This window comes from Coenobita brevimanus, chromosome 37 (genome assembly GCF_032717465.1).
Source record: "Coenobita brevimanus isolate Jiangsu-jjx chromosome 37, ASM3271746v2, whole genome shotgun sequence".
NCBI classification, from domain to species: domain Eukaryota; kingdom Metazoa; phylum Arthropoda; class Malacostraca; order Decapoda; family Coenobitidae; genus Coenobita; species Coenobita brevimanus.
In genome coordinates this window covers 9,177,808-9,199,398 of record NC_136990.1, presented here as the reverse complement: position 1 = coordinate 9,199,398, position 21,591 = coordinate 9,177,808, and the positions used below count along the sequence as shown (strand labels likewise).

At 45.1% G+C, this 21,591-nt stretch overlaps 1 protein-coding gene across 1 annotated transcript in view; it reads left to right on the top strand.

Annotated features, from left to right (window-relative positions):
* Positions 1-6,756, top strand: part of LOC145396373 (rhodanese domain-containing protein CG4456-like) — an 83,635-nt gene extending 76,879 nt beyond the window's left edge. Inside the window, exon 5 of the mRNA XM_080269766.1 lies at positions 6,295-6,756. Within this exon, the coding sequence (XP_080125892.1) occupies positions 6,295-6,349 (55 nt within the window). The 3' untranslated portion in view covers positions 6,350-6,756. The remainder of the gene's footprint in view (positions 1-6,294) is intronic.
* Positions 6,757-21,591: the final 14,835 nt, after the last annotated feature.

Here is a 21,591-nt window from a genome sequence, read left to right as displayed (position 1 = left end):
TCCGAAGGTGTTGCCCCTGAGTCAGCCTGTAGCTGCTCCACACCCCTCCTGCAGGAGTCGGCCTGTAGCCGCTCCCGCCTTCATCAGACGGCCGGTAACCACTCCGAAGGTGTTGCCCTTGAGTCAGCCTGTAGCCGCTCTCCACCCCTCCTGAAGGAGTCAGCCTGTAGCCGCTCCCGCCTTCGTCAGACAGCTGGTAGCCACTCTGAAGGTGTCCCTGGGTTTGCTGGCAGTTACTCACCCTCTCAGGCCACGGCCAGTAGCCAGGCCTTGGCGCCTTGTGGTCGCCCCCCTGGGAAGCCACGGCCGTAACCAGCAGAGAGCTGCCCCGCCCCTATTGAGCATCATCTCTAATCTCTGCACGCACTTAGAGACCTTGGACTGTACTAATCCAGAATACTCTGCCTCGAGTGTTATTTCACTGTATAATAATATCCTGTAAGATACTAATTACATTATCTAGATATAAGTGTTTATAATCGACCAGATTATTGTGTTTGTAACATCTGCTGTTTCCCTTGTCTGACTGAGTAATACACGTGTAAGGTTATTGCCTGGAGTTTTTGTGTCCTGCATCTCTCTTATTTGTCCTAAACCCCGGTCTCGAAAGAGAACCCCGCTAAGTGTTAGGTTCTCTCTTCATAAGTGTTAGGTGTTTAAGGAACGGGAAGTCAAGCCTAAAACACCGAGCATTACACTGGTGGACAGTGGTGGTTCTTGACCCGGGCATACGAGAGAGGTAGTCAGGAAATACCGGAAAAATGGCAACTAAACCGCACGTGCAATTTCCTAAGTTCGACCCCGAACAGTATGATGTACACACATATCTGGCGATCATCAAACCTTTACTAGATATTGGTTTTGAAAATGATCAACAAAAAATCACAGTCACACTCCCACTGTTGGGCAAAGCGGCGGCTAATATAGCACCGAAAATCGTTCCGGAGCTCACCTGGCAGAATTTCACGAAATTTGTGATACAAGCCATCACCCCCATCACTAGGGAAAGTGGTGGCACTATCCCAACTGGATAATTTGATGTTTGATGGGAATCTAGATGATACCCTAATTCAGGCAAGACACCTGGTCACCACTGCCTACCCGGAGGCAGATAATGAAACCCGGGAACAGCATATCTTTAACACTCTCATGAGAGTGCTCCCCAGTGTTGTAAAAGAACACTTTACAATCCATGACCTGACTGGAGACATGGATAAATACATCCAAATGACAAGGCACCTTCTAGCCATCCACTCCACCCCTCAACACATCGGCACAATCGATCACCTTCCCACGGGCATCATCGCAATTGACCACTGGGAACTTTCTGCTTGCACCCATGGATGCCTCATTTTTGACATCGGCAAGCAGCTCAAAGCTGCCTGGCGTGGCAGAACCACCAGGGGGCGCCTACAAGCCGCCCCACCACACACCGATTGCCCCGAGCCTAGGGGAAACAGGAAAAACGGAACCAAAAGCACAGAAGGCGTCCACCACCGCCCCCACACCCCCTATCCTAATTGGGGCCACCTCACATCCCCCCCCAGTCATAGACTGGGGGGGGATGTGAATAAAGGGATGTGAATAAAGGGAAACGTGAATAAAGGGAAACGTGCCGTTTCCCTTTATTCTCCTCCCTCTATCTCTTCTCTTTCACCCCCCTCTTTCTCTGATCCACCCTCACCCACCTCATCTTTCTCGTTCACCCTCCCTACCCCACCCTCCACCTCACCACCCCTACAGACCCCCAACTTGTCCCTAATAACCTCACCAGATACCTCGCCGCCCACCACACCCGGCACCTCACCACCCACTACTCTATCACGAGCTCAGCCCCCTGCTACCACCTGCACCACCCCATCACTGAACATCCAGACAACACCGCGAGGCTGCACCTCCCCAGCACCACCGGCTCCTTCTCCTCCCACACCTCACCCCACCTTTCCTCGCCTCCGACGACACACCACCCGCCACACCCCACTCCTCAGCCCCTGCCAAGCCACCATGGTTCCAGCACCACACACTGCCCGCCACCACCCCCACACCTGCACCATCCCCTGGCTTCGCACCCACCACCCACCCCACCTCTTGAGCACAGAACCCTGCTACCGCCCAAACCACCCCACCACCAAACACCGAGATGGCACCACAAGACTGCACTCCCTCCTCACCACCTACACCTCAAGCCACCTCACCTGTCACCTCACCACCGCTACCGACCTCCAGTGCCAGATCACCACTCACTCCCACCCTAAAACCTGCTCTCACCCACTCTGGCCCCATCCCTCCCCCGCCCGCAAGACACGTCACCCCCTCCCCTGCCATCTCCACCTCCCAGGCTGTCATGCCACCTCGCACCTCACCTGACAACTCACCTGCACCACCAACACCCTGCTGCTCCTCCACCCCACCTCTTCCCGCCACCCCCTCCCCCACGCCCAGCACCACGTGTCCCACCCATGCCCACACACCTCCACCGCCACCCTCACCCTCTGCCACCTCCTCCAACCCACCGCACCCCCACACCTCCACTCCTGACTCCCCACACCCCACCTTAACCACCCGTCGCCAAACCACACCCGCATCATGCCCACACCAACCCCACACACCCACCCCGACCCTTAAAACAACCACCACCCGCTCTGGCCGCCTCTCCCGGCCACCCGCCCGATACACCCACTCCCCCACCCAACCTGCTTCCCCACAACTTCACACTCTCATGCTACATCAGGCCCAAATCTCAGCTACCTATACTACCCAGAAACACTGCATCGCATTACTCCGGCACAAAACCCGACTCATACCCTCTGGTTCAAGCATTCAACACCACACCACACCACGGGCAACAACCATCACCATGAGGATCCGACGGGCTGTATGGGCACCTTCACTCGGCCGAAATCGCTAAGTCCGAGGACCACACCACCTCGTCCATCTCCTCCACTCCTTCACCACCACTTCCATCCTCTTCCTCACCTGTGATGCAGAGCAGGACGAAAACACCGCCACCACTGCCTGGCACGTCCTCCTCAGGCATCTTCAGCCAATTTACACCACCCACGATACTCACGTCTACCACCTCCAGTCATGGGGACGTGACTTTATCACAGTGGACGGTAGTGAAATACAGCATAGTGCCCCCTGGAATATCCAGCCACCTCCACAAGGAATACAGCATAGTGCCCCCGTAAACTCCCAGACACCCCCACGAGGAGCCCACGGAGGAGCAGCAGCAGCGCACCGAGATTCGGTGCAACAACGGCCTAAGTCAGCTCGGGCTGCATGCCCCTATGACCCGGAGCCCGCCCACCGTCGCCATAGCAGGAATACTGCACTACCTTCCAGGTGAGCCTCCATCAACCAGCGAAGGGGTGGAGCTGTCTGTCCAGCTCCTGTCAGCACCCCAAAGGAGACAGCCTGTAGCCGCTCTGAAGGTGTCTTCCTCTTTAAGACGACCTGTAGTCACTTGCCTCTTGCTAAGGAATCAGCCAGTAGCCAACCTGAGGGTAATAAGGAGACGGCCTGCAGTCGATCCTGCCTTCGCCAGACGGCCTGTAGCCACTCCGAAGGTGTTCTTCCTAAGGAGACGCCCTGTAGCCGCTCCAAACCCTCCTACAGGAGACGGCCTGTAGCCGCTCCAAACCCCTCCTACAGGAGACGGCCTGTAGCCACTCCCACCTTCGCCAGACAGCCTGTAGCTGCTCTGAAGGCTTTCCCCCATAGACGGCCTGTAGCCGCTCCCGCCTTCGCCAGATGGCCTGTAGCCGCTTTAACACCCTCCTGAAGGAGATGGCCAGTAGCCGCTCCCACCTTCGCCAGACGGCCTGTAGCCACTCCGAAGGCACTCTCACAGAGACGGCCGGTAGCTGCTCTGAGGGTAATGAGGAGACGGCTTCTAGCCGCTCCCGCCTTCGCCAGACAGCCTGTAGCCGCTCTACACCCCTCCTGCAGGAGACGGCCTGTAGCTGCTCCCACCTTCGTCAGACAGCCTGCAGCTGCTCCGAAGGTGTAGTCGGGACTGATAGCAGACACACACCCTCTCAGGCCATGGCCAGTAACCAGGCCCTACGGCAGGAGGTGGCCGAGAGCCACCCTGTCACCCAAGTTTGACGTCCGTTCCCCGACCCCCAGCACCAAAGGTGTGGAGGAGTATTGGAGAGGCCCCATAGTCTCCCCGGACCTCCGCTCCCTACGACTGGCTCTGGAGGAGACCCACCTGACAGACCCTGACTCAGGCCAGTGCCACAGCCCCCTCCTGTCGGCGCCGCCCAGCCCTGGGGACCGCAGTCCTCAGGAACTCCAGACCCTCCCCAGAATGCCCAGGCAGGAACTTCCTACACTTCAACGGCAGAAGACCTCCCCCTTCGTCAGGAGCCTGAACGACAGGTTCAGGCAATTGTTCGGCCCTAGCCCTGAGGGCCGCACTCCAGTATTGAGTCCCGAGAGTTCGGGCCCCTTTGCCGCCAACAGCCCCGGACGAGAGTAGATGCCCCTGCGCATGATCCTGTGTCCCCTGAGCACGGGGACTCCTGGTGGTGACCAGCCCCGTCAGTAGCGGGGCTGCGTGGCCCCTGAGCCGCACCCTTGGAGCCGGGAGAATTATAGTGACTGTACTGTGTAATAATAGTGATTCAATAGTGCCGAGGTGGAATAGTGAACTTACAGTGATAGACCAAATACCAGAAACAGATGCAGTGACGGGCTATACGATAATGACTAACACCAGGGCCATGGAGTAAGCAAAGATAATTGGCCAAAAGTGACTCTAAGGCAGAAAATAAAGTGAACATGCTATCATCAAACCCTGCCTCATAGTACTATATAATCAAACCCCAGTGCCTTACACTCCCCCCCTTGTGTGAGAGATAGCCCTAGGCCCCTCCACACGCATAAAGACCCTAGACTATACTAAATCAAAACATTCTGCCTCGAACATTGTTTTAATATATTTTCCCGACAGTATCCTGCGAGATACTCTTCACCCTATCTAGTTGTAAGAGTTTATGATCACCCAGAATATCGTGTCTGTAACATCTGCTGTTTCCCTTGTCTGACTGAGTAATACACGTGTAAGGTTATTGCCCGAGTTTTTGTGTCCTGCCTCTCTCCTATTTGTTTAATTCCTGGACATTCCTCTCTACCATTTTCTCCACTCCTGCAACTCTTGTTAGATTCAGTTTAACACTTCCTTCACCCTTATCCTCGTCGGTAAAACCCTCGAACTCATTGCCAACAGGTGTAAACAGTTACCTCCTTCCGCCATAATACAACCTACAAAAATTTTACACTTCCACTGTATTATATACTCTTACTAGACGAAAATCTGCGCTTTTTTCACAACTGTCAGACCGGACCACCATTCACGTATTCATTTACATAATCACACCACTAATTCAACGATTATATCCCCACGATCCAGGAAGAGCTCTGTCTTTGTCGGCGACCTGTGTGTGTGTGTGTGTGTGCGCGTGAAACTATGAAATTATCAGATCATCACTCCTACGCTCCTCATGGGGCAACATAGGATAGGATGATGGATGAATTGATGGATCACTGCACGGTAATATTATGCAAATTGTATCATACCCATATTTCCACTGTAATATACAGTCATTGAGCTTTGAGGACACTGCCACCTTAAAAAATTAATTTTTGTTGTAAATGTCCATTGTGACAAGTTGGAGCAGCCACCAGCCACTTTATGTAGTGCTACCTTCAAATAATTGTATATTGACTGACAACCAATCTCTTTCCTGTAACACAGGAAACCTTTTGACAACCATATAACCAAATGATACCTGGTGGTTTAGTGGGTAAGAGTATTCCAACCACATGGGTCCTGCAGGGATTTATATCCAGTGGATGGTTGGGGTTTCCAAGCACATACACTAAGACTGTCCAGGAGTTAGAGAGGCTGGCCACCCTCACCATAGATATTAGGTCTGAGTAGCCAAGCTCTGAGCCCCTATGCATCTGATGGGGAAGAAAAGGATTGGAAGATGGATGGAAATATCTTTGATAGACTTTGGCATTTTATTTCTTTTTAAACAGTACTACTGTAGTTATCACTCACCTGGTCCCTGAACCACATCCCTGATACTTGAAAGAAAGCAGCCATTATCCCAGTACTCGACCAGGCAAACCATCTCAAAACCCAACACATTAAAGAGGAGAATCTGCATTGCGTATACTGCATCTTGTATATAGGAGGAATTTTTCTTTTGAATTTAATCTTCAGATGAATGCTAAGTACATGAATACAGCTGTAGCTAATATTTCTTTTTAATATTTCAGGGTATACGTTGGATCATACCTGGACTGGAAAGCCAATGGTGGACCTCTTGTGTAAAACGGCAGCTCAGATCTAGCCTACTTCTTCAAAGTCTGGGCTGTATTCTTGGTTACAAGAGTCTTTGTAGCACCTCCAGTTTAGTGATTTATTTAACATATTACACTTTAACATTCTGTTGTGCTATTACCTTCGCCAAGGAGGTTATGTTTTAACCCTTCTCCATTTGTTTGTTTGTTGGTTGGTTGGTTTGTGAGCAAGATTACACAAAACTACTGGACGAATTTCCATGAAACTTGGTAGAAGAATGGGCCTTGGCCCAGAATAGACCTCAATAAATTCTGGTGCGGATCCGCATAAAGGTGCGGATCCAGTATTATTTTTCTCTCTTTCTTTAACATTGTGAGATACGGCGTTTTTCAATATATTCATATATTTTTCTGTGAATAATGCATGGATCTTGATGAAAAAAATCAGGCATATTTAGGATGTTGGTATCTACGAATGTGTACAGTTTGGCACAGATCCATATAAAATTCTTGATCTAACGGATTGAAATATGCTTTTATAGGGGGGGTAGTCTTTTTCCATATTGGGTTAGACTTAACCGAATTACAAGGAACTGCATGTTGGGCCTTGGCGGAGGTATGCACTCTATTCAATGCCATTCTAGTTTATCCTGTTTTATTTAATGAGGTGTAATGTGCAGAGTAAATAGCTAAGATAGATGTGTTAAGAAATCTCCCAAAGCCACTCAGAATATGACTTTAACAACTACACAGTGTTCAGTTCATGACACAGCTGGTAAAGGAAGGCATCAGTACTGTTTTCAGTTCATGGCACAGCTGGTAAAGGAAGGCATCAGTACTGTTTCCTATCATTTCATCTCACTGGATATATTTCAGTAGGGAATTAGCAACTAAAAACCAGTTCAGGCAGTCCTCAGTATTAACCCATATCGCACTGGGCAAAAACAACATAAATAAATAAAATAAAAATGTTACCCCTCTACACTGACCAGTTTTGGATTTTTTTTTTTTTTCCTGGGTAATGGGCTTAATAGATCAATATACGATCCCTGGCACTAATAAAAGTAATCACCAAAGCCAGAAAGTGGATTGAATTGAGTCAGGTTGGAGCCATTCAACCTCTGAAATCTTCAAGGTTACTGAGAGAGCAGAGTGGCTGTGAGCCTGTGAAAACTCACTCCCCTCCCGCACTCCTAAGTCAGTGTTGTATCAGCAACTAAAAACCTCTACAGGCAGTCGTCACTGTTAAGTATCAGCAACTAAAAACCTCTACAGGCAGTCATCAGTGTTAAGTATCAGCAACTTTTCTCATACAAAGGGTTCTGTTAGTTGGGGGAAACTAACAAACAGACTAAATAGCTAACAATGGAACTTTCACAGGCAATTTTTCTTTGAGGAACCACTAACTCAATAACCAAAAGGAATGTAAAAAAGGAGACTCAAAATGGGAGGTACTGTATGCTTGTTTTGGAAAATGCGTACACAGAAAAGATTCCATTTTCAGCTTGTTTGAAATTTTGCCAAAAAATAACCCCTTCACCCAGATGATGTACATTGTACTTTATTCTTGCTGCATATTCAGCTTAGGGTGACTTTTTCTAAGCAAAGTGGTTCAGTATAGCCTTTTACTGCTAGACATCATTCCAAAGTTGAATAAAATTATCTTGAAGTAACAAGAATATATTAAAATAATATGTCCTCATAGTATCGGGGTTAAACAATTGAATAATAAAAAGTGTTATTTTCTGAACACCCTTTATAGTTACCAGTACCTGTAACATGTATCTCCTAATTAAATACATAAAAAAAAAAGTGTCAGTTTTTGACAATTTTATAGTAACCAGTACCTGCAACATGTATCTGTTGGCTTCACAGATTTAAAAAAAAAAAAAAAAAAAAAAAAAGTTTTTGAACATCTTTTATAAGTTACCAGTACCTGTGATATGTGTCCGAGACTTGGGCAAATAAACTCTCATTTTCTAGCCATCTGTATTTAACACTCACCTTTTGTTTTGTCCTTGAGGTAGCAACCCAAGCTGCATAAGCATACCTGGCTGTTTTCCTAAATATCCCTCTTGCAAGTATGGCTGAGACAAATCTAGTAAAGCACTGTATTGTATCCCAGCTAATGCAAGACAAATCTGTTCTCCCAAGTAAGCCACAGATGTTAATAAGAGTAATGACAACTTGAAAATTCTATTCCAAAAGTGTGAAAGAAAATGGTCAAGCAGCTCAGTGTATTGTGGTAGTTTGGCAGACCAGTTAACAGTGATCAAGAAGGTTTGACTGTATACAAACTATTTATTTACATTATCATACTTATTTTTATGCCTTTCTGTGATGGTTCAATGGTTTGTTGGGGAGTGCTGGGAGGAGGTCTGAATGCATCCCCACCATTTCTTAACAATCTTATTGGGAAAACTGCTTTGATATAGAATAATTCTATATTAGCTGATGCATGTTGGTACACATCCACAATGTTGCGTATACAAGTACAGAGGTGTTCTTGTACTCTATTCCAGCTAATGCTAGACAAGTCTCAGAGAAGCCTGAGAGATATTGTGTCCAAACAATGATGTATATATATATATATATATATATATATATATATATATATATATATAGCCACCATGGCTCAGTGGATGGCTCAGTGGGTTTGGGCACTCGCTCTGACCGATGGGTCGGAGGTTCGAATCCACCCAAGGGTCACTGGTTGACATCAGGATGGGTATCCGGTCATAAAGTTCTACACACTCCCAACCAAAGTCCAAAATATAATACAGTACAGTATAAGGTAAGTGGGGGTGCTCACCATCCACTCACTTGATGTAGTGCTGCTCTCTTCCTTTCTTCTTTCCTTCCTTTCTCTTCTTTCTTTCCTTCATTCTTTCCTCTTAGTCTGCTTACGGGTGACTCTACACTAACTGACAAACCAAATGGTTTCCTGTACACCAAGAAACTATTTACTATACTGGATGGCAATCATATAACCGAATTGTGGTGCCTGGTGGTTTTAGTGGGTAATGAAGGTGCTCCAATCGGATTGCACCTGTGCAGGTTTATACCCAAGGAATGGTTGGGGTTTATACCTCATATAATGCCACTCAGGGATGAGTGAGGCTGGTCACTCAGGACTAACTTGCCTAGCCCTGGGCTCCTATGATCCTCATGGGGCAACACAGGAATAGATGATGATGATGATTGTCACGAGTTGGCGCGATTAAGTATATGAATAAACTCGTGACATTAACTTTGGTGGGAAACCGCGAACTCTAGTGGAATCCCAGGATTTATCACTCAGTCAACTGCCACATATTCGCCCAATCGGGAGTGTTTTCGGAACAATTTTTCACTGTGTCATAAATGATTGTCTTTGTGCGCGACCTTAGCACCTCCGCTTAGTACTTTGTTATGGGCGTGTTTCGCTCATTCTAGCTGTTAAAAGTGCGGCTCGACACTTGCTCTCTCTCACGATTTGAAGTCAGTCAAGGTTTGAGTGCTGCGGAAGCAGGTAGTGTGTGTGGCAGTGTCTTTCCTTAGCAATGACGCCTAGTTCCCACCGCCGCCGTTGGATTTCCACCAAGCGTGATTGGCGAGAGACTCAGCGTGTCCTGCTTCATTCCCTAGCAACAACGCCCAGTCATCCGCTTGGTCCACTTTTCTGACCAGTATTTCTTTTCGTTTTCCTAGGTTTAAGAGTTAGCTTCTGAGTGAGCGAGTGAGTGCGATCTCCTTATTTTGAATTCATTTTGAAATGTAACATAAATTTATTTCTTTGTAATCAATATATTTTACAGTTTTTTTTCTTGAGCTTAATGTAATGTAAACTTGTGTTTTATTTCTCCATAAGCTTATTCTAGTTGCAGCTCCTAGTTTGCATAAACACTTTGCACTATTCACAGCTGGTACTTAGGCCAGTTCTTTTTAATAACTTTGATCCGTTGTGCCATCTAGGAGTTAATTGCATCAGCAAGAACTTGTTTATCATTAATAGCATTAGTTATTGATTGTCAGGGGTGCAGTCACTTTCTCCAGAGGCCAACAGTACTAATAAACAGCATTTGTGAGTAATTAGTCTCTGCCGTGTACTGTTGAGAAAGTTTATTAATTCTCATCCTTAGAGAATCGGCGAAGTAAGCCGGAATAAAGTAATCATTGCTTGATTTTCACAAGACAATTCATTGTCCTGCTCTCAAGTATTACTGAATAATATTCTTTAACCCCTACACCGCGGGCATGTTTACCAATGTTTTGCGTGTGCCGCGGGGTTATTCAGGCTCCGACAGACTCTCAAAAAATATTTGCCAAAAATCAGTTATTAGTCCTAGACTATTAAAATTACATATGCTTATGGCACATACCTTCAGCTTTCTCCTGGAATGTTTGTTGAGCCTTCGTCGGTTACCGTAGGGCTTGTGGAGACCTCTGAAGTTGGGTAACGAAGTCTCCACTTTACACTTCCCGACAACCCGTAATATGATTACCACATCCAGATATTAACACTATAAACACTACTCTATGATTTTCAAGTAGTTTGGGATCCATACTCCAAAAAAAAACCCACTGTGAAAGCAATGAAAATTACGTGTGCGTCTTACCGTCGCACTTGCACTAGCTCGCTCTTGGTACTCTGTCATTTATTATTCATAAAACCCCTCACACTTTATATTTCTATTACTATATAACACTTATATATATCTACAGTCTTTATCTGTAAGTTCCCTTCAGTAGTATTAGTTTATTGTCACTGTAGGGATTCAATTTCTTTCAGTAAAATACGTAGCATTCACTTTCTCGTCCTGTATACTAGCATTGAGAGTGATTGTCACTTTCAATTTCACTCTCATAACTCATAGTATTCAGACATGCTAGAGTGAAACTTTCACTTTCATTACTCCTAGGGTATATACTCGTATTATTATAATACTACTCATTTACATTTCTATTTACGCTCTCTAGTTTATTTACGTTATTTACATTTCTATTTTATTTACACTGTGTTATGCACTGTCACTTGAAGTAACTTATAAAACTATTTTCCACTGTTCACGTATATTTACATTCATTACTTTCACTTGCTGTTTACACATTATTTACACATTATTTACAATTCCACTTGCACTGTTTTACTCAATAGAAAGATCGTAGTCATCCTTTTATCAATTGTCAGCCCTTTACCTCTTTCCACACGAGGTTTAGTAGGGGGTAAAGGTCACAGGGCCCTTTGCATGGGGGTGAAAAGGCCCTGAAGCTAGCAAGAGCGAACAGACGTACCCCCACACTGGAAGATGAGAGTGAACTGATAAGGGTGGACCGGGGTGGTGGCCTACCTAGGGAAATCAGTACTGCCAACGTTTAGCCTCTTGACACAGCTAATTTATAGCAGTGAAATGATTGGCAGGAAATCTAGACAATACATTGTAAATTAGGTAGTTCCAGGTGAATGTAAATATCACTTAGGCTTCTCCCTTCCCTCCTTATATGTATATTTATTACGAAAATAGATTATACAGCATATTTCAAGGGGAAATAAACAGCGAAAATTAGCGAACGAGTGCACGTGAGGTGTTGTCAGGTGATAATTAGCCAATTCCAGGTGTATGGTACTCTCTCTTACCTTATTTCTTTCTTGAATATATTTTTTGGTATAAGAATATGGCATAGGGCTTATTTCAATGGATGAAATCAGTGAAAAATTCCAGGGAAGATTTACTTAGCATAGCACCGCCAGGCAGGCGAGAGGATAGGGTAATGGAGGGGGGGTAGGGAGGGGAGTCAAGAACGGGGAGAAATGGCTAAATTGTCAACAATGGATGGGAGTACAGATGAGATTAGGAGTGCTGACTAGTGTTGGACATTGGCAGTACTGATAGATGATACAAGCCCCCACTTGGAAGCCCGGGTGAATTCAAAATAACACAGAATCACAAAAGCGACGCCCAGCGGTATGATCCCTTGCTCCCAAGCGTCACGAAAGTGACACCCCGCGGTTAAGGGGTTAATATTGCATACACACACACACACACAAAAAGTGACATTTGGCGACCTAGCCAGGATATTAACTTCTAGCTCTAAAGTTATTCACGAGATAATACTCGCTCGTTCATACTTTGGTATTTATCATTAAAGTCTATAGGCACTATCTTACTGGTGATTATTAATTCATTTTTATTAATTTACATAACAGTTTTCACAGTCAGTTGTTTGTTTAATTTTCTTTCTTTACCAGTTTAATTAGATAAAACTGGTCACCACTAACCTGTGCCTATAATCTTTATTCTTGATTATTGGCATCTTTCTTTGCAATTGCAGTCACTACTGAGTCGCTAGTTCACTTAGATTGAATTAGCATCATGTCTACCAGCATCTATGTACAGGAAGCCAAAGATACTGGGCTTACAGACCCAACTGAAGTAAAGAATTATGTCCTCTCTCGGCTTAGTCACGAGCAGCAACGCGAGAGTGACGCTCGTGAAGAGCGTAGAATCCAACGCAAACACGAGCGAGAACAGCGCAAACACGAGCAAAAACAACGCGAACTCAAGTTAGAACATGAGCGAGAACAGCGTGAGGAACGAGAGAGAGAACGAGAACACGAACGTGCCGAGCGAGAAGCACGAGAAAAATATGAAATTGAAATGTTGAAGCTCAAGTGAGATTCCTTGGCTTCAGACACATCTGGTGCAGCTGGCCCAAGCTCCACGAGCGCTATCCCTGCACATATTATGGCGACCCCACACATCAAACTTCCCCCATACAAGGAAGGTAAGCGAATCGAGCCATACAGCGCTCGTTTTGAAGACGAGGCTCAACTTTACCAGCTGGATGATGCAGGTAAGCGGCTTCAGTTTCCTAGCCTGTTTGAGGGCCCTGCCCTCGATATTCTCCACAGAATTCGTGGAGACAATCTCACGTATGAGATGATGAAGGCCGCACTCGTCAAAGCGTACGGTCTCACAGTTGACGACGCCAAGAGTCAGCTCATGAGGGCGCGTTTACAGGAAAAAGAGACTGCCGTTCAGTTTCTTGACTGGCTTACTGCTTACTTAGATGAGTGGATGGAGAAAGATGAAACTCCTTCCACGCGTGAGGGGATAATTGACCTTATGCTGCGCACGCAACTAGAAAAGTCGTGGCCTACTGAACTTATGGCTCAGCTTAAGATCTGCCAGGTAAGAGATGCCAGCCAAATGGTGAAGAAGGCTGATGCATTCTTCACTGCATACGGGTATCAAACTCGCAAGCAGCATACCTGGAACAGGAAAGCTGATAAATCTGGGAAACCATCTCAGACTGAACCCCAGCAACAAGGCCGTTCTCAGAATAATGGCCAAGGCCCAAAACCACAGAGGAAGGACCAGGGGCAAAACACTCAGAAACCTGAGTGGAAGAGGTACAACAAGTACCCTAACCAGAGGCAGTATCAGCCATGCAACCGACCGACGGGACAAACCTTTTCAGCACCAGCCCCAGTGTATCGGAGGCAGGAGGCGAACGCAGCCTTCATTCCTCAGCAGCAGCACGGTGGTGTTGTCCCTCGCAGTATGGGTACTTCCCCACAGTTCACTAGTCCCACAGTGACAGTGAACCCCCCTCCACAGATGGCCAATGCTCCATCTCCCCAGGCAGTGAGTACAACCCCTCAAGCATCTAGTTCTCAAGGCACCATGTTTGCCGCATCATTTATTCAGCAGCCTAATCAGTGGCTAGCTGCTTCCTCCACAGGCCCTCCCACAGGTGACAGTGCCTTCCTTGTTCAGTCAGGGTTCGTGGGAGGCATTCCTGTGAAGGTCCTGAGAGACAATGGGTCCTCAGGTTGCTCTGTCAGGCAGAGTCTAGTTTGGCCTGAGGAATACACAGGTCGACAGATCCAAGCTAACCTTATTGATGGATCAGTGAGATTGTTCCCTGAGGCACGTATCCAGGTGGTGTCTCCATTTTACACTGGTACGACAGTTGCAGTTGTCATGCCAGAACCTTTATTTGACCTTATCATAGACAATATTCCCGGTGCCAAGTATAGTTGCACCGAAGATGACGCTACGCAGACTTCGGCTACAGTAACACGAGCCATGGCTGAGGCTCCGAACTGTGTCACCCCGGTGACCATTGAATCGCCGCAAGATCTGATGTGTAACCAAGTTGTTGTTCAAGAACAACATTCTGACCCGACATTTGCTGCCATGCGGAAGAAACAAAAGGGTAGAGTGAAAAAGTATTCACGGGGAGGTCGAGCCAAGTTCCTTCGTAAACAAGGATGGCTCTACCGTTGAGTCACAAACACCCGAGGGCGAGGTTCGACTGCAGTTTATGGTCCCCACTAAGTACCGCCTAGCAGTGCTAGAATGGGGTCATTGTTCAGCCTCAGGAGGTCACATGGGCAAAAGGAGAACCCAGGGCTGTATCCGTGCTGACTTTTTCTGGCCAGGGATGGGACAAGAAATAGATAGCTTTGTGTGTTCCTGCAATGTGTGTCCACGTACCACTAATCAGGGACACATCCTTCCTGTGCCGTTTGAACCCACACCCATAGTCTCTGAAGCAATTGAAAGAGAGGGCAGTGGTAATGTGGGTGCAGACCCGATGTCTCACCTACTAACTGATGACTAACACGGGCAACTGTTGTACACCGGGTTCCGTAAGATAGGCATTCTCAGAGATTTGAGTAATCCAAGGACCAGCCTGGTTCCCAGTTAACCCTTACACCGCGGGCATGATTCCCAATGTTTTGCGTCTCCAGTGGGGTTATTCGGGCTCCGACAGACTCTCAAAAAATATTTGCCAAAAATCAGTTATTAGTCCTAGAATATTAAAATTACATATGGTTATGGCACATACCTTCAGTTTTCTCCTGGGATGTTTGTTGAGCCTTCGTCGGTTACTGTAGGACTTGTGGAGACCTCTGAAGTTGGGTAATGAAGTCTCCACTTTACACTTCCCGGCAACCCGTAATATGATTACCACAGCCAGATATTAACACTATAAACACTACTCTATGATTATCAAGTAGTTTGGGATCCATACTCCAAATAAAAACCACTGTGAAAGCAATGAAAATTACGAGCGTGTATGACCTTCCCACTTGCGCTAGTTCGCTGTTGGTATTCTGTCATTTATTATTCATAAAACCCCTCACACTTTATATTTCTCTTACTATATAACACATATATATCTACAGTCTTTATCCATACGTTTCCTTCGTAATATTAGTTTATTGTCACTGTAGGGATTCAATTTCTTTCAGTAAAATACGTAGCATTCACTTTCTCGTCCTGTATACTAGCATTGAGAGTGAATGTCACTTTCAATTTCACTCTCATAACTCATAGTATTCAGACATGCTAGAGTGAAACTTTCACTTTCATTACTCCTAGGGTATATACTCGTATTCTTATAATACTACTCATTTACATTTCTATTTACGTTCTCTATTTTATTTACGTTATTTACATTTCTATTTTATTTACACTGTGTTATGCACTGTCACTTGAAGTAACTTATAAAACTATTTTCCACTGTTCACGTATATTTACATTCATTACTTTCACTTGCTGTTTACACATTATTTACACATTATTTACAATTCCACTTGCACTGTTTTACTCAATAGAAAGATCGTAGTCACTCTTTTATCAATTGTCAGCCCTTTACCTCTTTCCACACGAGGTTTAGTAGGGGGTAAAGGTCACAGGGCCCTTTGCATGGGGGTGAAAAGTCCCTGAAGTTAGCAAGAGCAAACAGACGTACCTCCACATTGGAAGATGAGAGTGAACTGATAAGGGTGGGCCCGGGTGGTGGCCTACCTAGGGAAATGCATTACTGCCAACGTTTGCCTCTTGACAGCAGCTAATATATAGGAGTGAAATGATTGGCAGGAAATCTAGACAATACATTATAAATTAAGTAGTTCCAGGTGAATGTAAATATCACTTAGGCTTCTCCCTTCCCTTCTTATATGTATATTTATTACGAAAATAGATTATACGGCATATTTCAAGGGGAAATAAACAGCGAAAATTAGCGAATGAGTGATAATTAGCCAATTCCAGGTGTATGGCACTCTCACTTACTTTATTTCTTTCTTGTATATATTATTTGGTATAAGAATAGGGCATAGGGCTTATTTCAATGGATGAAATCAGTGAAAAATTCCAGGGAAGATTTACTTAGCGTAGCACTGCCGGGCAGGCGAGAGGATAGGGTAATGGAGGGGGGGTAGGGAGGGGAGTCAAGAACGGGAAGAAATGGCTAAATTGTCAACAATGGATGGGAGTACAGATGAGATTAGGAGTGCTGACTAGTGTTGGACATTGGTAGTACTGATAGATGATACAAGCCACCACTTGAAAGCCCGGATGAATTCAAAATAACACAGAATCACAAAAGTGACGCCCCGTGGTATGATCCCTTGCTCCCAAGCGTCACGAAAGTGACGCCCCGCGGTTAAGGGGTTAAAAGTGTAGACCTGACGTCTCGCCCGTTGGCCCTACAGGACACAGTATGTCCAGGGCCTGTATATACATGTATACCATAAGTTAAGGGGGGAAGTTTGAGAACCCTGCAAAGACAGTCTGAGGCTGTGTATGAATTACCTTGTGGAACGTCTCGAGCTGTGGGCCTCTCTGAGGATTCCCGGAGAATGCACAACATCCACATGAGTGTTCACACCCACGGTGGGTGTTAAAACGTGACCTGCCCGAGATTGCGTAGCGATTCTCAGCTTCCTGTCATTAATCATAAGTTTAGAGTTAGGTTAACCAGTAAACTGCCTGTTTTAAGAGATTTGAGCAATTCAAGAACTGGCACGTTTCCTGGTTAATAAGCGTTAACCAGTAAACTATAAGGGTTCTAAGAGATTTGTGAATCCTAAGACCATGTTTCCTGGTTAATAACGACATAAGTACTGATTGCTGGGCAGAGAGAGAGAGAAATGACACTTTTGATGCTCCACCTTGATTCCTTTCACAGGTGCAGCTGGCAGGTGCAGCATTGCCGTGCAGAACAGCTGATTGTCCGTGACGCATGCTGCTGCCTCTTCTCTTCTGCCTCGTCGTCATCATTTATTATTGATTTGCATTATGTAATTTTACACGTAGGTACAGTTACATCACAACTGTCACACCTACACCGTGTATTACATACATCACGCTACATAACAATTAGTTGTTAATGCAAATGTAGCGAACTTTTCGCTCAGTTTGACCTGAGTACAGTACAGGATTTTTCACCGTCGTCACGGAATTTTTCCCTCAAGCTTGCTTCTATCTATCTATCTATCTATTGCCGGACGCCTCAATCCCGTTTGGGGTGGCCATTAACGTAAATACGAGTTTTTTTTGCTCACTGGCAACTGTGACATTCTCCTGTAGCAGGATAGCACACACACACCACAATGTGAATCTTGTGTGACTGAGTTAGGATTTATATGTACGTATATTCACATTTTTTTTCCTGAAAAAAAAAAATTCACTTTTGATGGGGCATAATGTCACGAGTTGGCGCGATTAAGTATATGAATAAACTCGTGACATTAACTTTGGTGGGAAACCGCGAACTCTAGTGGAATCCCAGGATTTATCACTCAGTCAACCGCCACATATTCACCCGATCGGGAGTGTTTTCAGAACAATTTTTCACTGTGTCATAAATGATCGTCTTTGTGCGCGACCTTAGCACCTCCGCTGAGTACTTTGTTATGGGCGTGTTTCGCTCATTCTAGCCATTACAAGTGCGGCTCGACACTTGCTCTCTCTCTCACGATTTGAAGTCAGTCAAGGTTTGAGTGCCGTGGAAGCAGGTAGTGTGTGTGGCAGTGTCTTTCCTTAACAACGATGTCTAGTTCCCACCGCCGCCGTTGGATTTCCACCTAGCGTGATTGGCGAGAGACTCAGCGTGTCCAGCGTCCTTCCTTAGCAACGACGCCCAGTCATCCGCTTGGTCCACTTTTCTGACCAGTATTTCTTTTCGTTTTCCTAGGTTTAAGAGTTAGCTTCTGAGTAAGCGAGTGAGTGCGATCTCCTTATTTTGAATTCATTTTGAAATGTAATTTAAATTTATTTCCTTGTAATCAATATATTTAACAGTTCTTTTTCTTGAGCTTAATGTAATGTAAACTCGTGTTTTATTTCTCCATAAGATTATTCTAGTTGCAGCTCCTAGTTTGCATAAACATTTTGCAGTATTCACAGGTGGTACTTAGGCTAGTTCTTTTTATTAACTTAAATCCGTTGTGCCATCTAGGAGTTTACTGCATCAGCAAGAACTTGTTTATCATTAATAGCATTATTTATTGATTGTCAGGGGTGCAGTCACTTTCTCCAGAGGCCAACAGTACTAATAAACAGCATTTGTGAGTAATTAGTCTCTGCTGTGTACTGTTGAGAAAGTTTATAAATTCTCATCCTTAGAGAATCGGCGAAGTAAGCCGGCATAAAGTAATCATTGCTTGATTTTCACAAGACAATTCATTGTCCTGCTCTCAAGTATTATTGAATAATATTCTTTAATATTGCATACACACACACACACACACAAAAAAAAAAAACGTGACAATGATAGTGATATATATGGTGGTGGATAGGGGTGACCATCATCCACTCACTCACTGTAGGAATGCCTTATGATCTCTACACAGAGTGACAAGCCAAATGGTTTCCTGTACCCAGGAAACCATTTACTATGCTGGGTGGTAACCATATAACCAGGCCTTTTGGCCAGGTTAAGTGTTCCCCAATCTAAAATCACTTAATCATTGCAGTTGTTTCAGAGAGCCTCGGAGGGCCCAATACCTGCCCAGGGCCCCAATGAAATGGGCAGATTCGCTTGGCCATGTGGAATGTAAGAGGTGTGAATGAGGAGAGCAGGAGGGTGGAAGTGATGAATGTGTTCAAGAGTGCGAGATATGCCGTGATGGCATCATGTGAAACAAAGGTGACAGGGTGTGAGGTGGAGGGGTGGGAGGGCTGTGTAAGATCAGGCATGAATGGGCAAGGAAGATGCAAGAAAAGAGTTGCTTTGTTGATGAATGAGGTGTGGCAGAGTGGAATGAGAGATTACAAATGTGTCAGCTCAAGATGTATGTATGTCATGTTCAAGTTTGAGAGGGTGAAAGTGGAGGTGATTGTAGCATGTGCACCGTGTGAGGACAGGAGTGAAAGAGAGAAGGAAAAACAGGTTTTGGGATAAGATGGATGAAGCAGTGGGGGAAAATTAATGCCCAGGAGCTATAAAGTGATAATAATGGGCAATATTAATGGAAGAGTAGGCAATAGCAGTGAGGACAACATAATGGGTTGTTATGGAATACAGCCAAGTCCCAGTTAACGAGCAACTGCTTAACGACAATTTGTAAATACAGTACTGTAAGAGGTCTTGAAATTTGCACCACTGCCTGTTTTACGAGCAGGTAAAATCCCCCAATATCTCAATTTACGAGAATCGATACGAGGGTATTTGTATTTCATGTGTATTAACCCTTTATTCCTGCTTAAAATTGTCACAAGTGTTGGTGGTCGGTGGAGGTTACTTGGCTGGTTGTTCACCCCATCCCTATTTTACCCCTAATTTATGTTATTCTGCTTAAATTAATGCTGTCTTTGTATTTCAGATGTATTACCCTCTTTTATTAACTCTTTATTCCAGCTTAAAATGATCAGAAAGTCAGTTCTGGTGGTTTGGGGGGAGGTTGCTTGGAGGCCTTGCTCCCTAATCCTATTTTCCCATAAGTTCATCACTTCGTTGAACGAGAATTCAGCCCACGAGCAAAACCTTGCTCCAAATTAGCTCGTAAGTTCGGAACCCACCTGTACCAGGAGAACATGGTAGTGGGAAGAGACTGAAAGATACGTGAGGAAAAGAAGTTGTGCATTTGTAACTCGTATTTGAAAAACAAAGATGCACATATACAGTATATACATGGTATAAAGGGAATGGGGATCGTGTTGAAAGGAGCCTGATTGAGTACGTGCTCGAAGAGAGGTCGATGCTGGGAATGGTTGCTGATATGAGGGTCGTGAGAGGACGATGTGGTGGTCTGTCAGATCATATAACTATGGTATGCAAGATCAAGCTGAAAGGAGTGGGGTGGACTAAGAAAGAGAGGAGCAGTCAGGGAGAAAGACTGAAAGTCAAGAAGCTAAGGATCAAAGAAATGGCAGATGAATACAGGACCAAAGTAGGAGAGGAGTTAGAATCAGTGAATTGGACTGAAATGGATCTGAACAGCCTGTGAAATGCTTATAGGGATTGCTTAGTTAGGAATGCTAAAGTGGTGTGTGGTGTGGCAAGAGTAACAACAAAGAAGAAAGGTATAGCGTGATGGGATGAAGAGGTTAAGAGAGCAGTGGAGGAAAAGAGGAAAAAGTGGCTAGAATGGTTACATGACTAGGGCTCAACTGAAATAAGAACTGAATATATTGAGAGCAAGAAGAACATAAAGAGACTAGTGAAGAGGAAAAAGGAGGAGGTAAATGATCTACGAAGAAAAATGAATGCAAACTACTCTGAAAATAGGAAGTTATTCTGGAAAGAGGTGCAGAAATGTAGAAGTGAAACCGGAAAGAAATGTGAAGGTGTGAACTATGTAGGTGGTGGATTACTACTCGTAACCCATGGGGATGAAGTAAGGACCAGATGGAAAGAATTTTGAAAGCCTGATGAATGGGAGTAGAGAGAGCAGAACGGCTGTAAACATGATTGGTTTTGGGGCATGATTGGTTTTGGGGATGTGCAGAGAAGGAAAGCAGTGCCAGGAAACGTGACACTCGCACAGATGAAGAGTGCTGTGAAGCAGCTGAAAAATGGGAAAGCAGCTGGGGTTGATGAGTTGTACGCAGAGATGATTAAATGTAGTGGAGAGAGTGGAATTAAGTGCTTGTTGGAGATATGTAAGAAGGCATGGATGAGTGAAACTGTGTCAGCAGAGTGGAAAAAGTCTATGTATGTACCCTTGTACAAAACTATGATGAGCAAAGTCAGTGGAAGAATTATCGAGGTATAAGTTTCTTGAGTGTGGTAGGGAAGATATATGGAAGAATTATTATCCAGAAGGTAAGAGAGATGTCAGAAGTTCTAGTGAGTGATGAACAGAGTGGATTCAGGAGTGGCAGACGATGTGTGGATCAAATATCTGCAGTGAGACAGATAGCAGAGAAGGCTTGTGAGAAGGACTATAAGGTATTTATGGCATTCATGTGTCTGGAAAAAGCATACGACAAAGTGGACAGAGAAGGACTGTGGAAGGTTCTGCATATGTACTGCGTAGATGGTAAGCTA